The 15,798-nt window shown below is 39.5% G+C and overlaps 1 protein-coding gene across 1 annotated transcript; it reads right to left on the bottom strand.

The window, feature by feature from the left end:
- Positions 1 to 5,621: 5,621 nt before the first annotated feature.
- Positions 5,622 to 8,528, bottom strand: Rbak (RB associated KRAB zinc finger). Its single transcript, XM_036171981.1, has one exon. The coding sequence runs from the start codon at positions 8,438 to 8,440 to the stop codon at positions 6,509 to 6,511; it is 1,932 nt and encodes a 643-aa protein (XP_036027874.1). The 5' UTR covers positions 8,441 to 8,528; the 3' UTR covers positions 5,622 to 6,508.
- Positions 8,529 to 15,798: the final 7,270 nt, after the last annotated feature.

Below are 15,798 nucleotides of genomic sequence, written 5' to 3'. Positions count from 1 at the left end.
TCCCAGAGTGGTTCTGGAACTACTGGTCTTCTCGAGCCAGCTGGCGAGTCTTGGTCACGCCCCTCACCCAGAGCCACGCCCCTTATTCTTGAACTGAGCCGCCCACTCTGACCACACCACACCCTTCTGCACAAGCCATGCCAACCAACTGCTCACTTATACAATGGCCAAGCCCTTAAATCTTAGCCACACCCTCCCGTTGAGAAATATGTCTTGGCAGGGCTACTCAGCTTTTTCCTGAGCACAGGCTTTGCTCGTTGGTCCTTTGCAGGCCAGGCCCCATCAGCACCACTGCCAGAACTCCAGGACCCATGGTCCCTTATTCCTTTCCATTGTCCACCCCTTTTGCATATATGGAATCCATTCTTCTTTCTTCCTTCCGTCTTCTGTGTTCATGAAGTGGCCAGAGGACAGATTCAGATGTCCTTCTCTATCACTTTCCACCTATTCCTTTGGGCAGGATGTCTCCCTGAACCTGGAGCTCATACTTTTCAGCTGAACTGGCAGCCAACGAGCTCCAGCCTCCTCCTGTCTCCACCACTTCCTGATGCTGGGATTACCGGCAGATGTGGACCCTACTGGTTGCCTGAGAACCGTTTAGATACATTTTAATTTATTTTGTATATATGTGTATGCAGGGCATGCATGTGTCATGGCATGAGTGTGGAGGTCAGAAGACAGCTTGCAGGAATTGGTTCTCTCCTTCCACCATGTGAGAAGTCCCAGGTTGTCAGGTTGGGCAGCTGGAGCCTTTACTGGCGGAACCATCTTGCAGACCTCCTGAAAATTCCTTAAATATGAATATTCATCAAATCAAGTACATTTCATTACCCCCAAAGGAACGTAAATCTTAAAATTAGGAATATGAAGTTTTCAAAGTGTGGAAATGTAAAAAGTGATTGACATACAGACACACACATACACACACCATATATATAATAAGTGTAATAATATATATGAGCTTGTGTGATGTCACACACCTTTAATCCCAGCACTTATGAAACAGAGGCAGGTGGATCTCTGTGAGTTTGAGGTCAGCCTGGTCTTCATAGTGGATTTCAAGACAGCCAGGGCTTCATAGTGAGACCCTGTCTCAAAAAAAAAAAATGTACCAAACACATTTGTATATATAAAAATGTGGGGTGAGGAAAGATGTACTGGCTCTTAGACCTTTTCAAATATTTTATTCAAAATAATAACATAGTGGTAAGCTTCAAGGACATGGTGCAAGAAATCAATAGATGCCACCAAAGCTAACATGACCATAAAGAAAGTGTCCTGTGCGCAGTTATAAAAACTAGACACTCTGATACACAGTATATTGCTAGACATCAGAAAAGTAGGACAGGGCGTGTTAACAGTGCTAGCTAGCCAGTTGGGAATTTTTTTTTTCAAGACAGGGTTTCGCTGTGTAGTTTTGGTGCCTGTCCTGGAGCTCACTCTGTAGACCAGGCTGGCCTGGAACTCACAGAGATCTGCGTGGCTCTGCCTCCCAAGTGCTAGGATTAAAGGTGTGTGCCAACACCGCCCCGACCAGTTGGGAATTTTTAAGTCCTCCATCAAAGGGTCACACACATGCACAGAAATACATACTGTAGAACACACCAGAGAATTCAGCACCAGATGTACAAGCAGGCAATGGCAGGAACCAGATATGTAACTTCTGCAAGCCTCAGCTAAAACTAAATGGAATCACACCATTTGTCTACCTGAGTCTGGGCTTCATTACTCATTTATGTGACTCATCAGACTTCAATATCATCCCCTCCCACTGTCCAACAGGATTCCACTGTAGAAGTACAGCCCCTTCTATTACATATGTGAGCCTTGAGAGTTCTGGGATTTTTGTTTTTTGAAGTTTCACATTATGTCTATCTCTAGTGCATTAGTATATGCCTCCTCATATGCTCTGTATATGTGTGTGTGTTCTGCCTGGTGTGCATGCTTAAACTAAAAATATCAGTTTTCCAAAGTGTGTTGACCACTAATGCATAAGTTCCTGTCACAGGGCTGGAGAGCTAGCTAGGTAATTGATAACATTTGGACAAAAATGGAGTTTGGTTCTTAGCACTTACATATGGAGACTCACAACTGCCTGAAATTCCAGTTCCAGGGGATTCAAAACCCTTCTCTGCCCTCTAAAGGCACGTGTGGCACATGTATACACACACACACACACACACACACACACACACACACATTAAAATAAATATATTTTTTAAATGTTCCTATTGGATACACTCTTGCAAATACCTGATGCTTTTTGTGCCTTCCGTTTTAATATATCAGTGAAAAGGTTTTAAAAGTTACTGTGTATGATGTGTAAGTTCAGAGGGGGACTTTTCAGGAGTTGGTTTTCTTCCTTCCACCATAGGTTTGAGTCATAGGACTTATGCAGACATCTCACAATTCAGTAGTTGTGTTTTTAACCTATATCCCCTTGATTATTAATTAGCTAGAACATCTTATCACATATATATTGCTACATGGGCATTTTTTCCTTTAGTGATGTTGATGGCCATGTATTTTACTCATGTTCTCCTCTTGTTGATTAGGAGGTATTCTTTATATATTCCAGAAAAAAAAAAAATTGTACCTCTGTGTATGTGCAGGTGAGTGCAGAGACCAGAGGTATTGGGTCTGGAACTGGAGCTACAGTTGTGGATGCCCAAAGCAGGTTCCCTTCAAGAGCATTAAGTACTCTTCAGGAATGAGCAACCACTCCAGCTCCCACCCCCCACTTCCTTTAGTATAACCCAAATTAAACTTTTTGCTTTAATGTCTTTTCAATCTTGTTCGGAACATTGAAAGGTACAAAATCTCATTTTTTTGAGGCAAGTCTCATCATGTAGTCCTGGCTGGCCTGGGACTTGCTATATGGATCAAAGTGACCTCGACTTGCCTCTGCCCTCAAGTGCTGGGATCACTAAGAATGGTCACCACAAATGTCCCTTCTGTTTTCATAAACTGTTATTTTACATTTCACAAACTAACTGTCTTAATTTGGTTTTCCTTTTTTTTTTTTTTTTTTTTTTTTTTGTTCTATTATGCAGTACAACTGACAAAGCATTAAATGGAAGTGACATCTTTTTCCCCTACTTCACTTGAGTACCACTTGTTAAGTCAGGTGATCCATGTTTCGGGGACCTGTGTATTATTCTGTTCTCATGGTCAACTTACTTTTATGCCATAATTTCTGTGGCTTTCTAACAGGTCTCGCCATTGATGGATAAAAAATGTTTTATTCTGTTTTGATGCAGGGTCTCACTATGCACACATCTCGTCACCCAAGTCCTGAAGTCATGGTACTTACTGCTACTTCTGCATCCTGAGTGCTGGGATTGAAGATTTAAGTGACTACATTCAACATTTTTTAAATTTTTAATTATGTGTATTATGTGTGTATGTGTATGTGTACACGACTGCAGGAGTCCAGGGAGTTGAGAAGAGCATGTTGCATCTCCTGGAGTTGGAGTTACAAGTGGTTGTAAGCTTCCCCATGTGGATGCTGGGAACCAAGCTCAGGTCCTCTGCAAGAACAGCACACACTCCTAACTGCTGAACCAACTCACCAGCCTCCAAACTCAGCAGTTTTACAAGTGAGTTTTGGTAACCTGTTTACTGTTCATATACACCTTAGTTTGTCCATTTCCATTATATAACTAGATTTTGAGATTCCACTACTTGTGAGCTTAGGGGAAACTGACATCCCTTTGAGCTTGCATCTCCTAAAAACCACAAGATTTTCTACTGTGTGGTAACATTTTTTTTTCTACATAATTTTTTTGTTGTATAGACAAAATTCTTGAAAATGTATTTTTCCTTATGCAAACTTGAGGATTTTTGTAAATGATATCACTCTCAAAATAATCTATGCTTTTTCATTTGTTTGTTTAACCACAAGGTTATAAACTGACCTTTGACACAAGGACCTTGTTTAATTTCCTCATTATCTATAGCTCACATATCTGAATATCCCCTGAAATGTGCTATGGGCAAGGTCATGCCAGATAAAAGTCCTACTCCTTTACTGATTCTTACTCCTCTCTTGTTTTCTTTCCCCATGTTTACTCTGGCCATGTCCTTCTGTACAATGGTGCATAAGATTACTGATAGTCAACCCTATTTTATCTGAGAAGAAACTGTCAATAGTGCAGTGTTCTGAAAGGTGCTTGTAGCTGAAGTCACCCTTTGTCTAATTAAAGAGGTTCTTCCCCAAAGATGATAAACATTTTTTTACTTGAATTTTCTTCATGTGACTGTTATTTGGGACTATCCAACCATCTCTACTCTTGGAATAGGGAGGGTCTGATCAACATTTTCTGAACAAGTATCTCCACTTGGTTTGTCCGGGTTCAGGTCATATAAAGTCCTTTTTGTTGTTGTTTTGGGGTTTGTTTGTTTGTTTTCCAAGATAGGGTTTCTCTGTGTAGCTTTGGAGCCTTGAACTCACTCTGTGGCCCACGCTGGCCTTGAACTCACAGACATCTGCCTGCCAATGCTTCTCAAGTGCTGGGATTAAAGGCATGTGCCACCATGTAGTCTTATGTATCTGTCAAATACAGCCCAAATATACTAAGTGGAAGCAAATTACAATATTTGGGGGTAGACAGTACTAGGAATCGAGCATAGAACCTCATTCACGATAGGCAAGTGCCTTTCTATTGAACTATATCTTCAGCCCTCAACCCCATAAAGTTTAAATTGCACATCATTTTATGGAGTGTTGAAGAAATCTCATTGAGGTGTCAACCATCCTCCTGTCCAGTGATTCCACATTGTATTCACTACCTGCCCATCACTAAGCAGATATCTTAGTGACGACATTAAAGTAATGCAGAACCACAGTACTTACAGCTTGGGACTAGCTTGCTTCAAGAATTGCTTCAAGAGGTCTTGGGGCAGATCTACTGGGCAATGAGAGGCTACTGCACTGGCAACCAGAAGAAAATCATGATTATTTATTTAAACTGCTTGCTCTTGACTCTCCCGTGGAGAAACAGTAGGTAGCCAAACTCTTTTGGCAAAGAATAATGCCAAAAAGTACCAACCAGAAAATGTTTGCTAGAAGCATACTTTGTTCTAAAGCCCTGGGAATAGAGGACAATAAACAAAAATGACACCATATTTATACAATGTTAACACTCTTTTAGTTAAATGGACATAAGCATCCCCAAATTATGTTTGCATGTGGTGGTTTGAATAGGAATGGCCCCCATAGGGCTCATTTATTTTAATCTTGGTCACTAACGAGAAGCACCTGTTGGGGTAGGTGTGGCCTTGCTGGAGGAAGTGTATCCCTGGGGGGTGAGCTTTGTGGTTTCAAATGCTCAAGCCAGGTTCAGAGTCTCTGTTCTTGCTGCCTGCAAATACAGATGTAGAACTCTTACTTTGCTGGCACCTAATCTGCCTGCATGTCACCATACTTCCCACAATGACAACAGACTAAAACCCCACACTAAACGCAGCCCCAATTAAATGTTTTCCTTTATAAGAATTGTCATGGTCCTGGCCTGGGGAGGGGATGAAGAGAGGAGAGGAGGAAAGGAGAGGAGAGGAGCAAGGGGAAACTGCGGTTGGGATGTAAAATAAATGAATAAATTTAATTAATAAAAAAATTAAAAGATTTGCTTGGTCATGGTGTCTCTTCACAGCAATACAACGCTAAGACAGTAAAGTTTATCAAAATAGTATTTTTAAAAAATTTTGCTCAATTCCAGTTGAAAAATTTTTACAAAACCACTCTACTGGTAAGCATTAACAACAAAAAAAATCTGCTTGTAAATTCTAAATAGAAAATAATGTACTTTCCTATTATATAACATATTTCACCAATATATCCCATTGTAACACTTGGTCATTCTAATAATACCATGTTTTCACAAATTATTCAAAGCCAAAGTTACAAAAAATTGCACAGAATATTAAATTGCATTTCTAAAACATCAGAGATGCCACATAGTCACACTTATGATCAACTCTCAACTTCATAAATTCCTTTTATAAGTTTATTCAGAACAGATAACTTCTTGCATATTTTCTATAAACACCTGCTTTTACATTACAAATATGGCTTTTAGCTTGTTTCCAAAGTGTGTTACATAGTCACCTTATTGACATTTCTTAGCAAGACTCCCTGATATGTAAATACAATTTAAATCAAAAATAAATATTAAATACTTTGAAAGTTTCACTCCTGTAAAAATTATCTAGTGTCCCATGAGTTACATGGTCATGGTTTGCTTCTTGCTGAATTCCTACAGATTCGTCTCTGAAAATTCAGGTGAAAGTAGATTTTGTTTTAAGGACTTCTCAAAGCTCATGGATGCTCTACTTATGAATCACTGGGGTGCAGCTCCATGTAGAACATCTATAGCATGCAAAAGGCCCTGTATTCAATTCCCAGCACCACAAATTTAAACATTGGGGTGGGGGGATCCACCCTTTACTCCCTATTGAACTTCCAATGTTCATTATAACCAAATGTTTGGTTTTTTGAATTGAGATGTCAGAGATTTTCCACATTGAGTACATTTATATTTCCTCTTTTATGAATTCTCTGATGGCTATTGAAGGCTGATCTGTGATGGAATTTTTTCCCACATTCACTACATTCATAAGGTTTCTCTCCTGAATGAGTCCGGTAATGTACAGTGAGGTATGACTTCTGAGAAAAGACTTTCCCACATTCATTACATTCATAGGGTTTCTCTCCTGAATGGCTTCTATAGTGTACAGTGAGGTTTGACATCCGAGAGAAAACTTTTCCACACTTGCTACATTCATAGGGCTTCTCTCCTGAATGGATCCGGTGATGAATAGTGAGATATGACTTCTGAGAGAAGAATTTTCCACATTCGTAACATTCATACGGCTTTTCACCTGTATGTACTCTTTGATGTCTAAAGAGGGATGAATTATGAGAGAAGGTCTTCCCACATTCATTACATCCAAAGGGTTTCTCTTCTGAATGACCTCTGTAATGTATAGTATAGCATGACAAATCAGAGAATGACTTTCCACATATATTACATTCATAAATTTTTTCACCTTCTGGAGTGGGCTGGTGTCCAATGAAGGCTGAATTTTCAAGGAAGATTTTCCCGCACTCATTACATTCATAGTGTTTCTCTCCTAAGTCATTTGTGTGATCAGGAAGATATTGCAGCTGGGAGAACTTCCCACATTCACTACACTCATGAACTCTCTCTTCTGTATGTACCTTCCGATGCCTAATGAAAGCTGAGTTTAGATTGAAGGTTTTCCCACATTCTGTACACTCATATGGTTTTTCTTCTAAATGGCTCCTATAGTGTATGGTGAGATATGATACCCGAGAAAAGAACTTCCCACACTCACTACACTGATAGGGCTTCTCCCCTGTGTGTGTTCTCTGGTGTGTAATGAGAGTGGACTTTCGGTAGTAGGATTTACCACATTCATTACACTTATAAAGCTTCTCTCCTGTGTGTGTTCTCTGATGGTCATTGAGGGCAGACTTTCGGGAGAAGGATTTCCCACATTCATTACATGGATAGGGCCTCTCCCCAGAATGATTTCTCTGGTGTAAAGTGAGGTGTGTCTTTTGGCAGAATGTTTTCCCACACTCACTACATTCATAGGGCTTTTCTCCTGAATGAGTTCTCAGATGTTGTGTGAGATGTAACTTCTGACAGAAGGTTTTCCCACATTCATTACACTTATAAGGTTTTTCCTCTAAGTGTGATCTCCGATGTACAGTGAGGGTTCCCTTTTGACTAAAGGACTTTCCACACATATTACATGCATATGGTTTCTCTCCTGTATGAGCTCTCTGATGTATGATGAATTTGGACTTTTTACAAAAGGATTTCCCACACTGCGTACATTCGAAGGGCTTCATTTCCATTTGTGATCTCTGGTATGCATTGAAATCTGACATCTGAATGAAGTCTGGTCCAGAATCATCCCATTCATAGGGCTTCTCCTCCATATAAGCTCTCTCATGAGCCAAGAAAACAGTTTCACTGTCTAAGGCTTCCATTAACCCATAATCAAAGGGTTTCTCCAAAATGGTAATTTTCTGCAGACTACTTTCATCATGTTGAGAAGAAGTATCCCCATTTTGATTAAAGTCATCTGCTTTCTCTCTGTATGTTTCCCCACAATCAATACACTTGTTGGGCTTCTCTATTGCATACCTTCCATCACTACTAATTAATTCTGAAATAGATTCCAAAGTCTTCCCACAGGAGACACAACTGTGAGCTGCTGTGCTTGAAGAAATGAGGTGTGGTTCTAGGTTGTAAGTTGTATCAAATGCGTCTCCCTTCTCTGGTCTTTGGCTATTGAGATCATCAGCTTGCCTCATATGTTTGTCTTCATTTTCTTGGATTTTCTCTATGGTGTCCTCAACTTTACTGATTTCTGAAAAGGAGTAAGATTGAACAAATATCAACATGAATAAACAAGCTACAGAGGGTGTGGTACCTAAATGTCATATCTGTGGACAATCTATGAGTAAAAGTTATTATGAGTGCATAAGTCTCCTTTTTCTTTGATTTTATAATAAGTAATATATGTAGGGGGGATAAGAAGTGGGAAAAGAGTAAATTTACACTGAAAACAAGTACCTTAGTTACTTTACAAATATTTTCTTTACAACTTTGACAGAATAAATGACAATGACCTAAGAAATGAGGAGCAAAACAGTCACTGGAAGGGTGTCACACTTAAACCGAAGTGGGAGGACTCCTGCAAGGGGAAGCTGGGGAGTAATTTGGGGGCATATCTGAAAAAGAAATGATCTAATATGCCCTATGTTTGGGAGAAATAGATTCTCATTCATATCAAATGGCAATACATCATCACACAAAAAGACCGCCACCCCAGACACTTCTGCATTTACACCAAAGGCAATACATCACCACACAGGAGACACTTCTAAAATCTTTGCTTTTGTTTTTGTTTTTGTTTGAAAAGTTTAAGGCTGGCCTTAAACTTTCAGCAGTTCTCCTGAATTTCCTGGAGTTCTGAGACTATGCCCATTGAAATCTTTGCCTTTCTATCCAGCACATAATGTAAAATCATTCTGAAAGTTCCATTTTCCTCCCACTTAAAGAGAATCCCACAACCAGGGCTTAAAGAGTTTGTGAAACAAAGTAAATGATCACTACATTCAACCTTTAATTTCCTTTCAATGTTGAAACTTAAATTTGCCCATACCAGTTACAGCCCCCACTGTATTTCCTTTTCTTAATTCCAAATACAAATAAATCCCCATATTTCTGGATTTCACCTGATATAAAGAATCAAGTTTCAAGGGCCCAGCTGCCAATCCTGAGAAACCCAACAACTTGGAGGTATTGTTGAGACTACCCTACTCAGCTGAAATCCATCCAGGAGAGGAATCAGAAACCTACAGTTTGCAGCCTGAGGAAACAAGAACAGCTGAGAAGTTGATGAATGAGCAAAATGTGACCTGAGAACACAAAAGAAGACACCACCCAGCCACCTAACCAGATCACTAGAATCCTAAGTTCACCGACTGAGAACAGGTAAGCCACCGGCAGATCAGGTCTCTAACTCCTAGGCCATATCCATTGGAATCCCAGTGACCAGACAGCTACCTTTCCCTACTGCCCCCACCCCCAAAAAACAAACAAAAAAACTAACCCCTATGAACCTAACTACTACTGAAACCATAAGCACACCCTACACCAACTGGGAACAACTGCTCCCAGAGACAGAACCCACTAACACTGATCTGCCTAAGCTGATCCCATAGAAACAGAGCCTAACAGCACCAATTTAACAAAGAAATCCTAGTGAACCAAGACTAACAATTAGAACAAGAGAGGCACCTTCAGACACAGACACTGCCTGCACCGAACAGAGGAAGAGATGAGTAGACGCCAGTGCAAAAACACCGGCAACAACATGAAGACCTACATGACAACATCAGAACCCAGTGACTCTATACCTACAAGACCTGAACATACCAAGGCAGAGGAAACAGAAAAAAATCAACCCTAAAAATGACTTTAAGAAAATGATAGAGGCCCTTAAAGAGGAAATGAAAAACTCCCTTAAAGAGGAAATGAAAAAACTCCATTAAAGAGGAAATGAAAAACTCCATTAAAGAGAAAGTGAAAAACTCCCTTAGAGAGGAAATGAAAAACTCCATTAAAGAGGAAATAAAAATTCCCTTAAAGAGAAAGTGAAAAACTCCATTAAAGAGGAAATGAAAAACTCCCTTACAGAGGAAATAAAAAATTCCCTTAAAGAGGAAATGAAAAATTCCATTAAAGAGGAAATAAAAACTCCCTTAAAGAGGAAATGAAAAACTCCATCAAAGAGGAAATGAAAAACTCCCTTAGAGAGGAAATAAAAAACTGCCTTAAAGAGGAAATGAAAAACTCCATCAAAGAGGAAGTGAAAAATTCCCTTAGAGAGGAAATAAAAAAATTACCTTAAAGAAATGGAAGAAAAAACAAACCAAAAAATGGAAAAAAATCAAATAAAGCCAAGAAAAAGTAATTAAACAGACGAAGGAAACTATCCAAGATCTGAAAAATGAAATTGAGACAAAAGAGAAAACACAAACTGAGGAAATGCTGGAAATAGAAATCCTGACTAAACGAACAGGAACTACAGAAACAAGCATAACCAACTGAACGCAAGAGATGGAACAGAGAATTACGGACAATGAAGACACAATAGAGAAAATAGATGTATCAGTCAAAGGAAACACTATAGACAAAAAAGTCATAACACAAAACATCCAAGAAATTTGGGACACCATGAAAAAAAAACCAAACCTAAGAATAATAGGCATAGAAGAAGGAGAAGAATACCAACTCAAAGGCACAGAAAACATATTCAACAAAATCATAGAAGAAAACTTTCCTAACCTAAAGAAATACCTATGAAGATACAAGAAGCTTACAGAACACCAAATAAGCTGGATCCAAAAAAAAAGTCCCCTTGCCACATAATAATCAAAACACTAAACATATAGAACAAAGAAAAAATATTAAGAGCTACAAAGGAAAAAGACCAAGTAACATATAAAGGCAAACCCATCAGAATAACACCAGACTTCTCAATAGAGACTATGAAAGCAAGAATGTCCTGGACAAATGTTATGCAGACACTATTAGACCACGGATGCCAACCCAGACTATTATACCCAGCAAAACTCTCAATCACCATACAGGGAGTAAACAAAATATTCCATGATAAAACCAGATTTAAACAATACCTGTCCACAAACCCAGCCCTACAGAAAGCACTAGAAGGAAAAATCCAAACTAAAGAAGCTAAACACACCTAGGAAAACTCAGGCAATAGAGAATCCCACACCAGCAAACACCAAAGGACAACACAACACGACCACAAAAATAACAGGAACCAACAATCACTGGTCATTAATATCCGTCAATATCAATGGTCTCAACTCACCTATAAAAAGACACAGACTAACAGAATGGATAAGAAAACAGGATCCATCCCTCTGCTGCATACAAGAAACACACCTCAACTTCAAAGACAGACACCACCTCAGAGTAAAGGGCTGGGAAAAGGCTTTCCAAGCAAATGGACCTAAGAAACAAGCTGGTGTAGCTATCCTAATATCTAATAAAATAGACTTCAAACTAAAATCAATCAAAAGAGATCAGGATGGACATTACATATATATCACAGGAAAAATACACCACAATGAAGCGTCAATCCTGAACATTTATAACCCAAATACAAAGGTACCCACATTCATAAAAGAAATATTATTGAAGCTTAAAAGGCACATCAAACTCCACACATTAGTAGTGAAGAATTTCAACACACCACTCTCACCAAAACACAGATCTACCAGACTGAAACTCAACAGAGAAATAAAGGACCTACCAGATGTTATGACTCAAGTGGGCTTAATAGACATCTATAGAACATTCCATCCTAACACAAAAGGATACACCTTCTTCTCAGCACCTCATGGAACCTTCTCAAAATTGACCACATGCTTGGTCACAAAACAAATCTCAACAGATACAAAAAACATTGGAATAACCCCCTGTGTATCTTATCAGACCACCATGCCTTAAACTTAGACTTCAACAACAACAAAAATTATAGAAAGCCTACAATCTCATGGAAACTGAATAATGCTCACCTGAAACATCAATGGGTCAAGGAAGAAATAAAGAAATTAAAGATTTCCTAGAATTCGCCCAGCTTCCGTCCGCCCCTGAACTTCCATCTAGACCACAGGTGAATGCCTGGGTTATAGTCAGAGAGGCAACTGCGCCTGGGTCCCACCGCTGGACACAGGCCACCTCTGGAGGACCTGACCAACTTGGCCCCAGTTGCCTGCCAATCGGCGGGCCCTGCGGGAAGGCTCCCCTTCTCCAAGACTGCAGGCAGACACTGCAGTGTCCACACCCTGCCCCCACACCCATCTGCTGGAGACCCCAGCCACTTCCTGAGACTCAGAGACCAGCCCCCAGCTTCCATCCTGCCCTGGAACTCCTATCTGGACCAGAGACCAGAGGAACTCCCATCTGGACAAGAGGAGCTCCCATCTGGACAAAATAAGGAGACATCAGGGACTTCCCGAGACTCAGAATCCAGCCCCCCAGCTCCTATCCAGATAGCACTCTCATCTGGACCAGCACTCTCATCTGGACCAGCGCTCCCATCTGGCCCAGGGCTTCCATCTGTCAACTCCCTCTGGACCAAGTACACTGATAAGACCAAGAACGAACACAAGAGGAGATGGGCAGACGTCAAGGCAGAAGTACATACAACAAAATAAAGAGCAATACAGCATCACCAGAACCTAGTCCTTCTCCAACAGCTAGACCTGAACATCATGGAATCGAAGAAGAAGAAGAAGAAGAAGAAGAAGAAGAAGAAGAAGAAGAAGAAGAAGAAGAAGAAGAAGAAGAAGAAGAAGAAGAAAACAACCTTATAAGTAACATCATGAGGAGGCTAGAGCCTTATATCAAAAATAAAGTAGAGGAACAGACAAACAAAAAAAATGGGAAGAACGCTATAAAAAACTAGAGGAAAGCACAATTAAAGCAGAAGAAAACAATAAATCCTTGAATGAAAATCATGAAAAAGCAAGGGAGACAGTTCAAGACCTGAAGAGGGAAATAGAAAAAATGAAGAAGACACTAGCAGAAGGAATGTTGGAAATAGAAAATCTGAGTAAACAAACAGGAACTTCAGAGGTGAGTATAATCAACAGAATGCAAGAGATGGAAGAGAGGATCTCTGGTGTTGAAGATACGGTAGAAGAAATAGATTCATCAGTCAAAGAAAACACTAAAACCAACAAAGTCTTGACCCAAAATGTCCAAGAAATTTGGGACACCATGAAAAGACCAAACCTACAAATAATAGGGATAGAGGAAGGAGAAGAATACCAACTCAAAGGCACAGAAAATATATTTAACAAGATCATAGAAGAAAACGTTCCCAACTTAAAGAAGTAAATGGCCATGAAGATACAAGAAGCCTATAGAACACCAAACAGATTAGACCCCCCCTAAAAAGTCCCCTTGCCACATAATAATTAAACAACTAAACGTACAGAATAAAGAAAGAATATTAAGGGCAGCAAAGGAAAAAGGCCAAGTGACTTATAAAGGCAAACCCATCAGAATAACACCCGATTTCTCGATGGAGACTTTGAAAGCCAGAAGGACCTGGACAGATATAATGCAGACACTAAGAGACCATGGATGCCAGCCTAGACTAATATACCCAGCAAAACTTTCAATCATCATGGATGGAGTGAACAAGAACTTCTAAGACAAAACCAGATTCAAACAATACTTATCCACAAACCCAGCCCTACAGAAAGCACTAGAAGGAAAATTCCAACCTAAGGAAGGCAGATACACCCATGAATACACAGGCAATAAATAACACCACAACAGTAAACCCCAAAGAAGAGAAGTACACACACACTACCACCAAAAAATAAAAATAACAATAGGAACGAACAATCACTGGTCATTAATATCCCATAATATCAATGGACTTAATTCACCTATAAAAAGACACAGACTAACAGAATGGATATGAAAACAGGACCCATCTTTCTGCTGCATACAAGAAACACACCTCAAATTCAAAGACAGACACCTCCTAAGAATAAAAGGCTGGGAAAAGACTTTCCAATCAAATGGTCTTAAGAAGCAAGCTGGTGTATCCATCCTAATATCCAGAACAATAGACATCAAACTAAAATCAATCAAAAGAGATGATGAAGGACATTACATACTCATCGCAGGAAAGATCCACCAAGATGAAGTCTCACATCTGAACATTTATGCCCCAAACATAAGGGCGCCTACATATGTAAAAGAAACATTACTAAAGCTTAAATCACATATAAAACCCCACACGTAATAGTGGGAGACCTCAACACCGCATTTTCACCTCTGGACAGATCGGCCAAATTGAAACTTAACAGAGACATAATGGACATAACTGATGTCATGACTCAAATGGACTTAATTGATATCTATAGAACATTCCACCCAAACAAAAAAGAATATACCTTCTTCTCAGCACGCCATGGAACCTTCTCTAAAATCGACCACATACTTGGCCACAAAGCAAATCTCAACAAATACAAAACAATTGGAATAACCTCCTGTGTTCTATCAGACCACCATGGTTTAAAGTTAGATTTCAACAACAGAAAAAAACTACAGAAATCCTACAATCTCATGGAAACTGAATCACCAATGGGTTAAGGAAGAAAAAAAGAAAGAAATTAAAGACTTCCTAGAGATCAATGAAAATGAATACACCACATACCCAAACTTATGGGACACTATGAAAGCAGTGCCAAGAGGGAAATCCATAGCACTGAATGCCCACATAAAGAAGCTGGAGAAATCTCACACTAGTGACTTGACAGCACACCTTAAAGCCCTTGAACAGGAAGAAGCAAAATGTCCCAGGAGGAACAGATGCCAGGAAATTATCAAATTGAGAGCTGAAATCAATAAAATAGAAATAAAGAGAACAATACAAAGGATTAATGAAACAAAGAGTTGGTTCTTTGAGAAGATCAACAAGATAGACCAGCCCTTATCCAAACTAACCAAAAGACAGAAAAAGAGCATCCAAATTAACAAAATCAGAAATGAGAAGGGGACATAACAACAGACAATGAGGAAATCCAGAGAATCATCAGGTCATACTTCAGAAACCTCTACTCCACAAAACTGGAAAATCTAAAAGAAATGGATAATTTTCTGGATAGGTACCACACACCTAATTTAAATCAAGACCAGATAAACCATTTCAATAGTCCAATAACCCCTAAGGAAATAGAATCAGTCATTAAAAGCCTCCCAACCAAAAAAAGCCCTGGACCTGATGGTTTCACTGCAGAATTCTACCAGATCTTCAAAGAAGACTTAATACCAATACTCTTTAAATTGTTCCACACAATAGAAGAAGGAGGCATATTACCAAACTCCTTTTATGAGGCTACAATTACCCTGATTCCCAAACCAAACAAAGATGCAACAAAGAAAGAGAACTACAGACTGAACTCCCTCATGAACATTGATGCAAAAATACTCAATAAAATTCTGGCAAACAGACTCCAAGAACACATCAAAACAATTATCCACCATGATCAAGTAGGCTTCATCCCAGGGATGCAAGGGTGGTTCAACATACGAAAGTCCGTCAATGTAATACACCATATAAACAAACTCAAGGAAAAAAACCACATGATCATCTCACTAGATGGAGAAAAGGCATTTGACAAAATCCAACACCCCTTCA

Source organism: Onychomys torridus, chromosome 22 (genome assembly GCF_903995425.1).
Source record: "Onychomys torridus chromosome 22, mOncTor1.1, whole genome shotgun sequence".
Taxonomy (NCBI): Eukaryota; Metazoa; Chordata; class Mammalia; order Rodentia; family Cricetidae; genus Onychomys; species Onychomys torridus.
Note: the sequence above shows the minus strand (reverse complement) of the source record. Positions and strands in the feature narration are given on the sequence as shown.